The sequence below is a fragment of the Lynx canadensis genome, chromosome C1 (assembly GCF_007474595.2).
Source record: "Lynx canadensis isolate LIC74 chromosome C1, mLynCan4.pri.v2, whole genome shotgun sequence".
Taxonomy (NCBI): domain Eukaryota; kingdom Metazoa; phylum Chordata; class Mammalia; order Carnivora; family Felidae; genus Lynx; species Lynx canadensis.
This window is the reverse complement of record NC_044310.1, coordinates 80,187,578-80,205,267: the sequence shown is the minus strand read 5'-3', so window position 1 is coordinate 80,205,267 and position 17,690 is coordinate 80,187,578. Positions and strand designations below refer to the sequence as shown.

Genomic DNA, 17,690 nt, shown 5'->3' with positions numbered 1-17,690 from the left:
TTTAAATGTTCTGAGGAATTTTTATTAAATATGAAAAATTAATGCCTTTAGAAATGAAAAATTTAAGGTTCCAATTATATGGTAAGCTGTATATGTAAAAAAATCCGCATATTATTTTCCAGTATTTGGGGTTTTAAGCTTATGACCTTATGTTAAGTATTGCAGTGAGTTTATATATAATTTTACATTTTTCCTAAACAAGAGATCAGTATTACTTGGGGCCGCCTGGGTGGCTCAGTAGGTTAAACATCCAACTTTGGCTCAGGTCATGATCTCACAGTTTATGGGTTCGAGCCCCGTGTGGGCCTCTGTGCTGATAGCTCAGAGCCTGGAGGCTGCTTAGGATTCTGTGTCTCCCTCTCTCTCTCTCTGCCCCTTCCCCACTCATGCTCTGTCTCTCTCAAAAATAAACATTAAAAAAAAAAAAAGAAATCAGCGTTACTTACAGACACTTTGGTGTAGTGGTTAAGAATGTGGATTTGAGGATCAGATACATCTGGGTTGGGTCTCAGCTCTGCCACCTACTCTACTCACTGCCTGACTTTGGCCAAGTCACTTAACCTCTCTATGCCTCAGTTTCCCTTCCTACAAATGGTGACAGGATTCTGACAAGGCTTTAATGAGTAAAGTAAAGTAAGCACAATGCCTGGCACATCTGGGTCCTAAGAAGTCCGGAAGTTACATAATGGTGATGAGTTAAGTATTCCCAAGGATTCAGGAATTAGTAACATTTTGGTAAGGAAATTAGGGAAAATCTGATGAGTAAACTGGCAAAATCATGGCTGATCAAAGAATTCCTTTCAACAAAAAGGTTGGGAAGCAGCCACTGGAGAAGGGGTAGATAGCAGGCCACTACACTATGACTGCCCACACAGCAGAATGTATCAACTTGTTCAAAGAGAAAGTCAACTCTTAAAGGGGCTCATCAAGTTGAAATGGGAAGTTAAAGGGTCAAGAGTGGGTAGCTGCTTCCAGAAATGCCCAGAAGAGGCATGTCACAGCTCAAGGCCTTGACCTGCCTATAACCCAAAGCAGGCGGTTGGCTACCTCAGGCCATTGCCTTCTGATGCTATTCAACACAGATACACACGCCTCCTTCTCTTGCTCCCATGCGGCCTTCTAATCTGGCTCACCTATGGGGAGAGGGCATTCTGGCCAGAAGACATGGCTTTCTGGTCCCCCTGACAGTTGTACTTTTCATGGCCAGTTAGCAAATTGGCAATATGCTTTACACATCCATCCTTATGCAGAGCTAAGGACCAGAACCGGAGCTTATGCAGAGCTAAGGACCGGAACATGGCCACTGTGTTAAGACAACCCACACTCGGTGAGGCCTCTTGGCAGAGAGCCAGCTGGTGTCTCCCTAATTTTATTGTCCCCTCTCCCACTTGAACCTGAAACACTGAAAATCTTTATAAAAAAAACATGTGAACTTTTATCTTTAAGAGGCTAATTCTCATCGTACAACATACGCAAGTGCTAGAAACTTTGGCAGAGTCACTGAAAGAAAAGCAATTTAAAGTTACCTAATGCGAGGATACACAGACCAAGGATTGTGTCTCTTCCTGACATTATTCCACTTAGAATTTGATGGAGGGTGTCAACATCATTTATCAAAACAGATGCAAACAAGGAATAGCACTCGGGTGTTTGAGGGACACATCTGTTAAACAAGGGGAAAGACTTGCTAAAAAGAAAAGAAGAAACGGCAAAGATATTTAATTAGTTAACTTAAAAAAATGCTTACTTAAAAATTTCAACAACCAAGAAAGCATAAGATCTGCAGTAATAAAAAGAAGTTTAGCATCCTGTTTGCAGAATACGCCTTGGAAAGCCAGGCAAGGGGCACCTGGGTGGCTCAGATGGTTAAGTGTCTGACTCTGGATTTCAACTCAGGGCATGATCTCAGGGTTCATACAATTGAGCCCCCCATCAGGCTCTGCACTGACAGCATGGAGCCTGCTTAGAATTCTATCTTCCCCTCCCCTGCTTGCTTTCTCTCTCTCCCTCAAAATAAATAAATAAACATAGAAAGAAAGAAAGAAAGAAAGAGAAAGAAAGAAAGAAAGAAAGAAAGAAAGAAAGAAAGAAAAGAAAAGAAAAGAAAAATGAAAAGAAAGCAAGCTCTTTCTGTACGCTCTGCTACAGTAATTAGCTGATGCTCTGGGTGGGGAATGATGATGGGGACCCAGAGAAACTGGAACGCTACACTTGGAGAGTGACATTTCTGATTCTCCTGTCTTGGCCATTTTTGGATACAAACTACCAACTCCAACACAAGAATGGCATTTAAGGAACTGGTAGAGATAAGAGCTGGTTTAACTGGAAGTTGGGTCAATGAAACTACCATTCTGTCCTCTTTGAGAAGGTAGGTGCATAAGGCTTGAGAGGCTTGCTACAAACAGAGTGGATAGCGAGCGATGAATATATGAATAAAGCTGTGGCTGGTAACTGCCTTGGGTAGATGAAAAAGCTGATCTTTTTGGGGTCCCTTCCTGAAATGTAAAAATGCTCAGGGATATCCATTCTAATGACTTAAAAATTTTTTTAATGTTTATTTATTTTTGAGAGATAGAGACAGAGACAGAGACAGAGAGAGAGAGAGAGAGAGAGAGAGAGACAAAGCAGGGGAGGGGCAGACAGAGAAGGAGACAAAGAATCCGAAACAGGCTCCAGGCTCCAAACTGTCAGCACAGAGTCCGACACGAGGCTTGAAGTCATGAACCAAGAGATCATGACCTGACCTGAAGTTGGACACTTACCGGACTGAGCCACCCAACAGTGAAAATAATCCCAACCCAAGAAGCATCAAATTATCACACACATTGCTAAAAACCAAGCATTTTTTTGAAATGTGTGAAGATGAAACAAGGGAGAACCCAAATGCAAACAATATTGTATTATCATGAAGAAAAATGGCTTCTGAACTTTCAATGAACGCAACATAGAACATAAAAGAATCTCTCTCAGGAAGTCATAACATTACAGGAATAGTTCCTGACTCCCTGAATAGTGATTCAAGAGAAGAGTAAAACAACTACGCAGTTTTTCCCTAGTTAAAAAATTTGAAGGTGTAATACAGTCACATGGCTCAAGTTCCAGAAGGTACAATAGAACGAATAAACTGTGAGAAATGGCTGTCTCTTCTCTTTAAGGAAAATTATTTCTTCATAGGCAACTGTTGTTTTGGTTTATCTAGTGTATCATCCTAATTTTTTCTCTCTCTCTTTTTTTTTTAAAGTAAACTGTACGCCCAATGTGGGGCTCAAACTCAAAACCCTGAGATCAAGAGCTGCATGCTCTGCTGGCAGAGCCAGCCAGGTGCCCCTCTATAAATTGTTCTAGAGACTTTTAAAAACATACGTGAGTATAACAGGAAATTTAAATGGAAGTCTATAGCTGAAGCTCAAAGATAATAAAAATTATACTCCAAAATGAGATGCCAGACCCCACCATTCTGGGCTTGCCAAAAACACTGTTTAGAAAACTAGGTGGCTTGTCCTTACCACCCCTATGTTCCACAGAGAGTATAAAAGGGCTGGGAGTTGGAGATTAGAAGAACGTTTTAGAAAATAAACTTATAATTTTGGAATAATTTTTGAGTTACAGAAAACTTGCAAAGATGCTACAGAGAGTTCCTGTGTATACCTCACCCACCTTCCCCTAACATCTTACATAACCACAGTACATTTGTGAAAATTCAGAAATTAGCATTGGTACTATACTATTAACCAAACTACAGTCTTTATTTGGATTTTACCATTTTCCACTAATGTCCTTTATTTTCTCTTCCAGGATCCAATCCAGGATGCCCTGTTGCATTTAGTTGTCATGTGTCCATCGGTCTATGACAGTTTCTTAGTCCTTCTTTGTTTCCCATGACCTTGACACTTTTGAAGATTCATGGTCAGGTATTTGGTAAATTGTCCCTCACACTGTACAATGTCCCTCATGTTTTCTCATAATTAGACTGCTGTTTTGGGGTTTGGGGGAAGAACACCATGGAGGTGAACTGCACTTTCCATAGAACCACACTGGGGAACATGAAGAACAACATGACATCACTGATGAAGTTAACCTTGATCACGTGGTTAAAGAGGCTGGTATCTGCTAGATTTCTCCATTGGCATGTTACTATTCTATATTCTACAGAATATATTCTATATTCTTCGGGAGTGAGTCACCAAGCCCAGCCCACTCTCAAGGGGAGGGAAGTTAAGCAGGACGTATCTACAAATATTATTCGGGATTCTTTTGTAAAGATTTATTCCTTTGTGCACTCCTCCCATTTATTTATTCAATCATTTATCAGTGGACTCATGGATATTTACTTTGCTCTTGAGGTTATAATCTAGTATGATCATTATTTATTCTGTTGCTCAAATCATTCCAGCTTTGGCCACTAGGAGGTCTTTCATGTTGGCCCTGGGTAATTTTGACACACCCTACCTTTTTTTGTTTCCTGGAGAACATTTTCACTTTCTGGCTCTGTAAGATTATGCCAAACTATTTTCCTTATCCAAGCCCTAAAATCAGGAATTTCTTGGAAATCATTTCCTTATGTAAGCCCTAAAATCAGTCAATACCTTGGAAAATGGTATTTAGGAACCAATATCTGGGTAGTAGGTATGCTCATTGCTACTGGGGTGTCACTGATCCTGGGCCCTCTTATAATCAATCCTCATATATATTGTCAGAATTGCTAACTAGTACTCCTGTGACAAACAAACTTGCCAACTAGAGCATGGTGCTTATGTACAGTTATTTTTGTCTTCAGCTCACGGTATTTAGTCACAAAGCTGTTTTCCAAAGTACTTAGGTCAGGTCCTTTTCTCTCTTTCCCCTTCAGTGAGGTTATGTCATATATTCGTATTAAGTTAAATTCATATGTCGTGGTCTACATTCTACCCTGAGAACTCTTGATATTTTGGTTGATTTTATTTTTTATTTGGATACAGTAAAGTTGACTCTCTACAGGCATTGGTAAGTACACTGAATCATGTAAAAGAGAAATTCTAAAGACTTTTTGTTTTTTGAAAGAGAGAATTTTCACATGAATCCATCCATGCCCCCCCCCCCCCCCACCAAGGGAAAGAAGGTGAGAGATACCACTCCCAAGTCAGATGAGAAGGGTTTCCTGGAAAACTCAGATGACACCATGGGTTAAGGTCTGAGCCCTGGGAAGTGGAGGCTAGTGTCCTTGGTGTCCAAGACAGCTACATAGAAAATTGTGGGGCCCTCAGCAGAAAGAAGCTGGAAGTGTCTGCTTAACGTCACAGGATGAAGCAAGACTTAGCAAATAACCAGCCAGAGCAGAGATGCATTTGACCATGTAAAGAGTACTGCAGCTGAGAGAGCCCCAGGGACGGGAAATCTCCAAAGAATCCAAAAAGTCTCTATGGAAGAAAGCTGGCTGGAACATCTCCCAAACCCAGAAAACTGGTACTTGTATCAGTCAAATAAGAACACCCCTATTCCCTCTTAATCCTCCTCACTTTTGCTGTGCCAGGCCTGAGAGTCAGAAGCCTGTCTCAGTGGACTGGCAGAGAAAGAGATGAGGAGAAGAGAATGGAGCAGAGGACTGCAGCCCCCTTCCCTAGCCAAAGCCTTCCCATCTGCTCCTGGCCCACGCTGGGGGAGGGAGAAGTTTCAACTGTCAGTCAAGTCTAAAGTCTATCATATTGGACTGAACATTTTAATTACTGGATGGAAAGTATCTATTACAACCTAAAGTGACTGAGTAATTATTGCTTAAAAGTAACCAAAACAGTCTTGGGAACTGTGTTTTCATTCAGGGACAGAGAAAAAATAGTCCCACTGAATAAATTTAAAGAGACAGAAAGTAGGAGCAAGAGAAATTAAGAATCATTCACAACTCCACCAAACAAAAGTAAAATGCCAAGAAATTAACTTAATCAAGGAGGTGAAAGACCTAATCTCTGGAAAGTATAAAACAGTGATGAAAGAAATTGAAGACAACACAAATGGAAAGATACTCCATGCTCATGGGTTGGAAGAATTGATACTGTTAAAATGTCCATACTACCCAAAGCAATCTACAGATTCAGCGCAATCCCTATCAAAATACCAAGAGCATTTTTTTCACAGAACTGGAACAAATAATCCTAAAGTTTGCATGGAACCACAAAAGACCTTGAATATCCAAAGCCATCTTGAGAGAGAAGAACAAAGCTAGAGGTATCATAATCCTAGATTTCAAGATATACTACAAAGCTATAGTAATCCAAACAGTATGGTTCTGGCACAAAAACAGACCCACAGATCAACAGAACAGAGTAGAGAGCCAAGAAATAAACCTACATTTTTATGGTTAATAAATCTAGAACAAAGGAGGGAAGAATATGCAGCAGGGAAAAGATGGTCTCTTCAATAAATGGTGCTGGAAAAACTGAACAGCCATATGCAAAAGAATTAAACCGGACCACTTTCTAACACCACGAACAAAACTAAACTCAAAATGGATTGAAGATCTAAATGTAAGACCTGAAACCATAAAACTATTAAAAAAAAAAAAAACATAGGCAGTAATTTCTTTGACATTGGCCTTAGCAACATTTTTCTAGATATGTCTTCTCAAGGAAGGGAAACAAAAGCAAACATCAACTATTGGAACTACCTCAAAATAAAAAGCTTTTGTACAGTGAAGGAAACCATCAACAAAACAAAAAAGCAACCTACTAGCCCTAGCCCTAACCCTTACTGAATAGCAAAAGATATATGCAAATGATATATCTGATAGGCAGCTGATATCCAATATATAAAAAGAACTTCTACCACTCAACACCAAAAAACCAATAATCCAATTAAAACATGGGCAGAAGACCTGAATAAACATTTTTCCAAAGAAGACATACAGATGGCCAACAGACCCATGAAAAGATGCTCAACACCACTAATCATCAGGGAAATGAAAACCAAAACCACAGTGAGCTATTACCTTACCCCTTTCAGAATGGCTAGAATCAAAAAGACAAGAAATAACAAGTGTTGGCAAGGATGTGAAGAAAAAGGAAACTGCACTGTTGGTGGGAATATAAATGGATGCAGCCACTGGGGAAAACAGTACAGACGGTCCTCAAAAAATTAAAAATAGAATTACCATATGATCTAATAACTCTACTACTGGGTGTTTACATCCCAAAAAAACAAAAACACTATTTCAAAAAGATATATACACTTCTATGTTTTTGCAGCATTATTTACAATAGCCAAGATACGCAAGAAGCCCAAGTGTCCATCGATACATGAGTGGATAAAGAGGTGGTACATATATATAACTATATAACTATATATATAACTATATATAACTAAGTATATGTATACCTATATATATATATATATAACTATATACATATAACTGTGTGTATATATAACTATATACATATAACTATGTACATATAACTATATATATGATTATATATATAACTATATATACAACTATATATATATAACTATACAACTATATATATATAACTATATATACAATACATATATAACTATATATATAAAAAACTATATACATAACTATATATGTAACTATATATATAACTATATATATAACTATGTGTATATATATAACTATGTGTATATATATATAGCTATGTATATATAACTATATATAACTATGTATATATATATATAACTATGTATATATATATATAACACTATGTATATACATATATAACTATGTATACAACTATATATATACATAACTATATATATGACTATGTATATATATATAACTATGTATAGCTATATATATAACTATATAATCATTCAGCCCTAAAAAAGAATGAGATCTTGTCATTTGCAACAGCATAGATGAACTTGGAGGTTATTATGCTAAGTGAAATAAGACAGAGGAAAAAAATACCATATGATTTCATTTATATGTAGAATTTAAAAACAAAGAAATGAACAAATAAACAAAACAAAAAACAGGCTCATAAATACAGAGAACTGATAGTTGCCAGAGGGGAGGTAAGTAGGAGGATGGTGAAATAGGCAAAAGGGCATTAAGAGGTACAACATCCAGTTACAAAATACCTAAGACACAGAGATGAAAAGTACAGCATAGGGAATATAGTCAATAATATTGTAATATCATTTGGTGACAAACACCATTGTGAGCACTGAGTCACGTATAGAATCAATATGTTGCACATCGGAAACTAACATAACTCTAATACTTTAATAATAAATAAAAAGAGACACAAAAATAAAATTGCTTTCTGACTACATCCTATAGGTTATGATTGCTTGATATAAGTTATATGAGCAAATACGTGCACATATATATACACTTACATGTATGTGAACACATAAATTATACTTAGTATACAGCATACTGCTCTATAGTCTTTTTTTTTAATTCATTAATTTATTTTGAAAGAGAGAGAGCATGCACATGAGTTGGGGAGGGACAGAGGGAGAGACAGAATCCCAAGCAGGCTCTGTGCTGTCAGCGTGGAGCCTCACTTGGGTTTGATCCTACAGACCACGAGACCATGAGCGCCAGAATCAAGAGTCAAACACTTAGCCGACTGAGCCACCCATGTGCCCCTGTAGTCTGTTTTCTTCTTAAAACGAAAACATCTTGCAGCTGTCTATATCAGTATATAAGGGATTCCCTTTACTTTTACTGAAATAACATTTCCATAGAGTGAAATATACAGATCTTAAATAAACAATGAGGGACCTCTGACAAATATAGATGTTCATGTAACTATCACCCCTTTCAAGATGTAGAACATTTCTATCATCCCAGACAGTCCTTTCAAACCTTCTTCCAATCAACCTCCAACACTTAGAGGCACTATTAATTTGATTATAGAACTACAAACTACTTTTGATTCTTGCCATGTTCCTATTTCAGTGGAATCATCCAGTACGTATTCTTCTGTGTAAAGCTTCCTCCACTTAGCTGTGTTGTGTATTGCCGGTTCATTCCTTTCAGTTGCACGCCCCTCTCTTGGCCAGTCTGCAATGCCATGGTCTGGTTACTGCTGGTATGTTGGGGCACATGTTTGTCTTGTTTTATGTAAATAAAGGCTATTGCTAGCAGGGATCTTGGAGGCCAAAATGCCACAAAAATTGGTGGGCATGGGTGGAGCATTTAAGATCTGTTAGAGTGCTTGCCGCCTAACTTAAAGACTCTTGCATTAGGACGGTTGGTCGTGGAACAGGTTATATTAACACTAGGTCATCTGCCAACCTCGAGAAAACTGTGCGATGAGGCACGCTGTAAAACACAATCCCCAGCACAGCAGTGGCTCCCTCTTGGGTATTAGTTTAGCTGGGAACCCGAAGGCCTAACTAAAAGGAATGAGATCCTCTGTATCCAGAGGGCTGAGCAGGTCACCTTCCGGGGCACTCACTTATTTTGTGTCTAAGAACTACACTCCTGGAAGTTGCAGGTATGTAGCAAAAAAAAAAAAAAAAAAAAAAAAAAAAAAAAAAAAGTTTCACCAAGAACAATGTGTAATTACAATGGCCATTATGGTGAACTTTCCAATTAGACAAGATCATTCCTTTAAGAAGTACACTCCAAAGCAAAGCAAGAGTTCCCAAATTAAACAGAATGGGATACCTGTTGCAGCTGGCATGCAGAAGCCTCCAAAAGATTTCAAGATTCCAAAATAGCTTCAGTGAAAGATTCATTCCGAAAGGCTAATGAAAAAGGAGGAAAGGTATCTAACGCAAGACTGTAAGACTGTGGTAACTCTTACCGCTCCCCTCTACTCTTTGAGTACCCACCCCAGTAAGCCTCAGGCTGAACTGGCTTTCCATTCTGAAGAGACTGGGACACAGTGACCTTTTGAAATAAGACCATTCCAGGCTACAGGTGATCCACTTCAGATATCTCTCACTCCTTGGTCAAAGGTCGAACTAACGGCCATAGTTAAAGTGTTTCTTCAACTCCAGGAGGATCCTCAAGAGTTTTTATAAATTACCTCCTGGGGTGCCTGGGTGGTTCAGTCGGTTAAGCATCCGACTTTGGCTCAGGTCATGATCTCACAGTTTGTTAGTTCAAGCCGCATGTGGGGCTCTGTGCTGACAGCTCAGAGCCTGAAGCCCACTTCGGATTCTGTCTGTCTGTCTGTCTGTCTCTCTCTCTCTCCCTCTTCCCTGCTGGTGGTCTCTTTCTCTCTCTCTCTCAAAAATAAACATTAACAAAAATAAAAAAAAAAAAAACAGATCACCTCCTGAACCCAGTTGAGAGAAGGGAATAAAAATTCACCATTGTCCCTTCCTTTCCACATACACATACATTATCCCTTCCTTTCTGTCCTGGGAATAACTATTTCCTTCTTGCTTGTCTCCTTTTGCATCTTAACACAGCCTGACTTTCTTTTTTTCTGCCTGGGATATGCAGATTGTTGGTTCTTTCCTGGGCTATCTTTGCAAGCGACTTTAGATCTTGTGAAGATGCTATATTTTACATAACCCTCTTTGAGGATGCCTCTTGGGTCCAGGAGGTTGTTTAATATTGCCAAAAATATTCACTGTTTGACCTGGCTGGAACTTGACAAGATATTTGAAAGGACTTAATAACTCCAGAATCAGAAATCTGGTCAAATTGGAAACTGATATTCAGAGCCTGAGAGGAACTTTTTTTTTTGGAGGGGGGGGGGGTCTTCTGCCCCCAAGCTAAATGTACCCAGAGGAAAAGAAGGTATGCCTATAGGTGGGTGGGTGTGTATTTATACACACTTTGATATTAGGTGGCAACCCAGTTCTCTGAGGAATTAAAAACAGCCGTCCTGGTTTTACAAAGCTGTCTTCACAGGGCCAGAGGTGTGACTCCAGAAACAATTCAAAGAACACCAGTCCTTTCTACCAATTCCCAAGCCTCCCCTATTTATCTCAAAAGGCTGGTAAGTATAAAACTTTTGGCTTTAAGGGGATCAAAGTCATTGGGGGGGCAGGGTAGGGGAGTGTTTTCCCTGCACCTTTAAACTGTCCTTGCTCAGTGTTCTGTCTAGTGTTCTCTTGGGCTTTTCCAGCCCATGTCTTTGAAGTGCAAATTTTAGGGAGGTATTCTTATCAAGAAAAAACAAAAGGGGGAAAGGTCATTTGGAACCTGACTTGCCAAAGACAACACACCTTCAGTGTCTTCTCCACAAATATTTTTTAAAACGCTGTAGTCATCTCGACAGTTCAGCTTAACTTATTCCATCTACGGGAAAAACTAACTCAGATCCAAATTTTATAACTAGTCAATTTCACACCTATTTCATGGCAGGTAATTTTAAAATAGAAGCTGTAAGTTTTCTGTGTCTCTCAATGTTCCTGTGTGTCAAATGAAAGAGGACTTCAACTACCTCGTTTTTGACATCAGTTTGTATTTTCTCACCGATTAAGTTCTTTCCAGTTTATCTCTTAACTCAGGCAAAAGACCTGGTGGGGAAGGCATCCCAGGATGGGACCGAAACTGCCCCTCAAGCAGTAAGGACTGTCCGGAGCCTGCAAGACCCCACAGGACTGACCTCAAGACAATGATCAGCTTGACTTTCACTGTCCCCCTGCACCTACCCATCGACCTTTGTTTCAGATTTTCCTAATATAAAACCTGGGAGTATTTTCGGCACTTTGAGACAGTCTTTGAGACACTAGTCAGCTGTGGTCCTGATAGGGGACTAGCTGAAATAAATTTTCTTGTTTCCCCACCACTGGTCTCTCTGCTTTTGGATCTTGTTAGCGGTAAGTGGCCGAACCTGGTCTGCTTGGGGCCCCCAGAGCCAGGTGCTATGTGCCCCTGCACACCGTGTACATATATATGTGTGTATGTATATGTATGTTGTAGTTATGTGATATTTTCTACCTTCAGATGGTATTGCTAAAATTAATCTGTAAAAGAGCTCTATTTAGATGGTTTGAAGGAAAGTGCTTATATGGTTTGGCCATTCTAAAACTCTTAGGTAGAAACTAGAAACCCAGGGGCGCATGGGTGGCTCAGCTGGTTAAGAGTCAAACTTCAGCTCAGGTCATGATCTCTCATGGTTTGTGAATTTGAGCCCTGCGCTGGGTTCTTTGCTGTCAGCACAGAGCCCGCTTTGGATCCTCTGTTCCCCTCTCTCTCTGTCCCTCCTGTGCTCATGCACACACACACACTCTCACCCTCTCTCAAAAATAAATAAACATTAAAAAAAAAAAAACCCAGAAACTAGAAACCCAAATGTTTTTCAAATTCATCTGATCTGGAAAAATGTTTGATATGAGAGCTAACTGAAGTTTGATGGTTTAATTAAACAGACGTGTCTTTAGGGTGGTCAAGGTTAAATATCAAGTTTTTTTTTAACGTGTATTTATTTTTGAGAGTGCACGAGAGCGGGGGAGGGGCAGAGAGAGAGGGAGACACAGTAGAATCATCAAGATTAAATATAAAACTTTTTTCTTAATGTTTATTTTTGAGAGAGAGAGAGAGAGAGAGAGAGAGAGAAACAAACAAACACGGAGTGCGAGTGGGGAAGGGGCAGAGAGAGAGGGAGACACAGAATCTGAAGCCGGTTCCAGGCTCTGAGCTGCCAGCACAGAGCCCCAGGTGGGGCTTGAATTCCCAAACCGTGAGATCATGACCTGAGCCAAAGTCAGATGCTTAACTGACTGAGCCACCCAGGCACCCCAACATAAAATTTTTATTCAGAGTTTACTAGCCAAATAAATTCATGTTAGCACTTGTAAGATCTGTCAAAAAAAAAAAGAAAAGATAGCTTAGGATAATGGCTGACTTTACCTAATGTTTAATGAAGTTTTTGTAGGTAAGCTAACATAATTATTAAGGACGAGTACTTTAACTAGATGTAAGCAAGATAAAAGTTTACAAATGAACTTTTTAGCACTATTTATGTCTACTTAAATAGTTTTCTCAAAAAAATTTTTTTTTGGTAACCTAAAAACCTTAATGTTTTGCTGAGTTAGGTTAAATGAGCAGTTAAGTTAAATGAGGAATAAATTCATTCAATACCTACACATCATTTCCAAATAAGACAAAATACTAAAACATTAATTGCTAAGCATAGGTTTATCCACTTTTGGTTTCTCATTACAGAGAAATTAAAAGATATTTGGATATGTTAATGCTATACTTTAACATATTCCAAAAGGTACATGCTTTTAGAAATTTTGAAATATATTCATAAATTTGCAAATTTAAAGAATGCACCTATGTGGCTCAGTAGGTTAAGTGTCTGACTCTTGGCTTCAGCTCAGGTCATGATGTGTTCTGAGATAGAGCCCCACACATTGGGCTCCAAGTGAAATCTGTTTGGGATTCTCTCTCTCTTGTGTGCTCTCTCTCTCTCTCTGCCCTTCCCCTGCACACACACATGCTTTTTCTAAAAAAAAAAAAAAAAAAAAAGAATGCTGATATGACACCTGATAGGTTGATATGAATACCTCCATATTCAAAGGAAGAAGGATGTGTTTTCAGTGAAAAAAACAAAGGTGTGAGAAATGGAGATGCATTTTTTGTTATGGCGAAAAAAAGTAATTTTGTCCTAAAATAAGGCTGGGTGTTTAAAGAGGAAAAACATAGGACAAAATCAGAATGTAGAAAAGTTGTAGAACATTTGTGGAAAAGGAATCTCTGAAAAGGAATTTTAATGTGCAGTCAAGCTGGTTAAGATTAAAATGAATTCATTTTAAAAAATAAGTTTTAATATCAGGTAAGCTGGTACAAAATTAGAATTTGGTTTTCTCTCTGGTAAAAAGGCAAGATTTTCTTGGACTTTTGGTCTCTTTTCATAAAATGGTGAAAATGTCTTTACATTTTAAGTATTAAATTTCATAATGACCTGTGACCCTATTTAGGCAAATGGTTTAACACCTTTTTTTTTTTTTTTTTGATACTTTGACAAACTTCCTAAAATCAAATGTTAAGTGAAGTCTTTGACCTGGAATATTCCAAAACTTTGTTAAACTAATTAGGCTTATTTGATATGTAAATTACAGGGGACACCTTGTCAAATAAGTAATACTAAGCCTCTGTCCTTTACATCATATTTGTAAGATTATGTCACATGTGGATAAAGTCCACAGAAGGATAAATGTCCTTGTAACATGGCAACAGTCTGCTCTAAACCTGGAGAAATTAAGATGGGTAAACAATAGCTGTACATTAAACAGTTTACAGTGTTAGTTAAGTGTTAAGTGTTGTGGCCAAGATGGCCAACTGGTTCTTCCTGATTCCCTGACAAACCCCATTTTTTAATTTTCGCATTCCTCTACCCACTATGGGGTGTTTAAGATGAATTACAATTGGGGCTCCTGGGTGGCTCAGTCAGTTAAGCTTCAAACTGGCTCAAGTCATGATCTCACGGTTCATGGATTCCAGCCCCGAGTGTTGGGCTCTGTGCTGACAGCTCAGAGCCTGGAGCCTGCTTCGGATTCTGTGTCTCCCTCCCTCTCTGCCCCTCCCCTGCTCATGCTCTGTCTCTGTCTCAAAAACAAATATAAACACTAAGATGAATTATAATTAAACACTGCTGGGGAGACTTCTATAATAAGACTGTGAAAACCATTTACCATCAATGTCTAACCTGTCAGGTCCATAGGTCTGGAAAAATTTTTGTTCACAGAGGCCTCAAACCTCCTCCCTCTTTGAACATCTCCAGCTGGACTTTATTCAACTGCCACCTAGCATGGATTATTAACATGTTCTTGTTACTGGAGGTATGTTTTCTGGATGGGCTGAAGGTTTTTCCTGCTGCAAGGTTGATGCCTCCCAACAAAAGCAAAGAAACTGTCAGAAAGTATGTTTCCTTCACCATCCCCCGTGATCAAAGCACCACTGCATGGAGCAAATCATACAAACCTTATCAAGACCTCGCTAATGTTGTAGAATTCTATCAGTAAACAACTTTCTGCTGATCCTCTCCCGTGCTAGCATGATAAGCTACTGTAAGTCTTTTAAGTCTTATGCTAAAGCCCACCATCAACATGTTAAAGATGCTTTCCCTTACCCCAAGTTCAAAGGATCCTGTTGGTCACAGTCTGGAACCTGATGACTGGATATTGTGGAAACATCACTGCTGAAAAAACGGCTCTGAGCCCGAAGGAAGGGACCCTACCAAGTGCTCCAGAACACTGACACAGCTGTAAAACCTAAAAGACATTGAGCCTTGGAAACACATCTCACAGCTAAAGAAAGATCTACCTGACACTGTTCTGCACACACGCTGGATACCTCTGCATCAATCTAGCCAGACTTAGACTTCATACTTTAAACATAAACCCCCTTTTCCTTCTCTTCCTTTCCTGTACTGTGGCACTGGCCTGGAAAGATAGCTCCCTCATCAGTATCTCCCAGGCTGTTGCTAAGGGGGGGAACCTCTTGTTTCAGGCTAAGAGAAAAATCTAACGGTGCCTCTAACATTTCACAAGCAAAATCAGACATCTAATTGGTTGACTCTCCTTAATTTACATTGCTGAGTTAAAAAGGACCTATCAAGGAGAGTTTCATGACCAGAATTCACTTCTTATGGCAGGTCCTTATTTCTCCGGTTAGGGATAAATGTAAGGGAGGCTATGATTAAAAACTCTCCCTTAATTCTTAAAATTATTGCAAAATCTGCTGTTAAAACAATAGCAGCCCAGCAAAGATCCCTCTAGCCAAAGTTGTCCTTGATACTAGAACAATTCTTGATTATCTTTTAGCTGAGCAAGGAAGTGTCTGTGCCTTGGCCAACATCACCTGCTGTGTCTGGATTAACACTTATGGGGAAACTGAAATTCAATTACATAAAATCACAGAACACATCACTTGACTTAAAAAGATGACCCCTTCCATGGGGTCTTGGGGACCATGGTTCTAAAGTGCACTCCAAATATTGGGAATTATCCTATTTATAGGGTCATAATAATCTCCCTGGTGCACTGTATTCTCTCAAAAGCTTTACATGCATGATCACAGCTCACCAACAAACAAACGATCTCCCTAAGACTGGAATGTCTAAGGAACGAAGAAAATAAACCACTTAAAGAATGTACACCTGAAGCCATGTCCTGTGACTATCACAGAGGTTAAGCAAAAATGTCATGACCTTTGGATACAACACAAAGGAACAACAAAAACTTCAAGAACTTTAGAGCAATAGCTCAATTTTGATCACATCTCTCAGTTACTTGGAGAATCTAATCAAAATGGAGTAACTGTTAAAAAAAGAAAACTATAAGGGCACCTGGGTGGCTCAATCAGTTGAGCATCCGACTTCGGCTCAGGTCTTGATCTCACAGTTTGTGGGTTCAAGCCTTGCGATGGGCTCTGTGCTGATGACAGCTCAGAGCCTGAACCCTGCTTCAGATTCTGTCTCTCTCTCTGTCCCTCCCCTGCTCATACTCTGTCTCTCAAAAATAAATAAACGTTAAAAAAAATTAAAAAAACAAAACTACAAGGGCACCTGGGTGACTTGGTTAAGCGTCTGACTTCGGCCCGGGTCATGATCTCACAGTTTGTGAGTTCGAGCCCCACATTGGCTCTGTGCTGCCGGCTCAGAACTTGTAGCCGGCTTCAGATTCTGTGTCTCCCTCTCTCTCTCTGACCCTCCCTTGCTCACACTCTGTCTCTCTCTCTCAAAAATAAATAAACATGGAGAAAGAAAGAAAGAAAGAAAGAAAGAAAGAAAGAAAGATAGATCTATATGCCCCAAATGGTGTCACTTAGACCAAGTTTCCAAGCCTGGGGCTTAATATTTAATCTAGCTGCACTTTCAAGTCCCCCCCTCCCCCCCATGTAGTCTTAACCAGTCAGCCAGGAATTTTTCAGTTAGCACCATATGGATGAAGTAATCTGCATAAAACCCCTTCCTTTTCCTAAGGGAAAGAAAGCTACCTTGCCTGGAACAATCCTTTCCTTTTGCTAATAACTTTCTTATCCCACCCACCTTCCTATAAAAACCATTTTGTGCAACCTCTCAGAGCTCTCCTCTACCTGCTGGGTACATGCTGTCTGATTCATGAATTCTTTAATAAAGCCAATTAGAACTTCAAATGTATTCAGTTGAACTTTTTTTTTTTTTACATTTATTTACTTTTGAGACACAGAGACAGAGCACGAGTGGGGGAGGGGCAGAGAGAGAGACACACACAGAATCCGAAGCAGGCTCCACACTCTGAGCTGTCAGCACAGAGCCCGACACGGGGCTTGAACTCACAGACCATGAGATCATGAACTGAGCCGAAGTTTGACGCTTAACTGAGACACCCAGGCACACCTGAACTTTGTTTTTTAACACCACATTGTCTTAATCACTGTAACTTCATAGTAACTCCTGAAATCAGCTGGTATGAGTCATCTAACTTTGTTCCTCAAGAATTTTTTGTGTGACTGTAGGTCTTCGGCTTTTCTGCATTTTTTTTTTTTTTTGGCATGAACTTGTCAATTTCTACAAAAATTATGTTGGGAGCACTACATTGAATCTGTAGGACAATTTGGGGAGAAATGACACCCTAACAATATTAAAACTTCCAACTCGTGAACAAGGTCTATCTCTCCACTTATTTTGGAGTTCTTTAATTTCAGCAAGGTCTTAACGTTTTCAGTCCACATCTTCCATGTCTTCTGTTAAATTTATTCCTAGCTATATTCTTCTGATGCTAAACATGGACTTTAAAAATTATTTCCTAATTGTTGCAAATACATAGAAATGCAATTTGACCTTGTATATTGC

The 17,690-nt window shown here is 39.2% G+C and overlaps 1 protein-coding gene across 3 annotated transcripts in view; it reads right to left on the bottom strand.

The window, feature by feature from the left end:
- SLC44A3 (solute carrier family 44 member 3) overlaps positions 1-17,690 on the bottom strand; it is a 104,023-nt gene that overhangs the window by 70,604 nt on the left and 15,729 nt on the right. For all 3 annotated transcript variants that reach the window (XM_030325716.2, XM_030325715.2, XM_030325720.1), the window contains one exon: positions 1,527-1,687. In XM_030325716.2, coding sequence (XP_030181576.1) covers positions 1,527-1,687 — 161 coding nt within the window. The remainder of the gene's footprint in view (positions 1-1,526; positions 1,688-17,690) is intronic.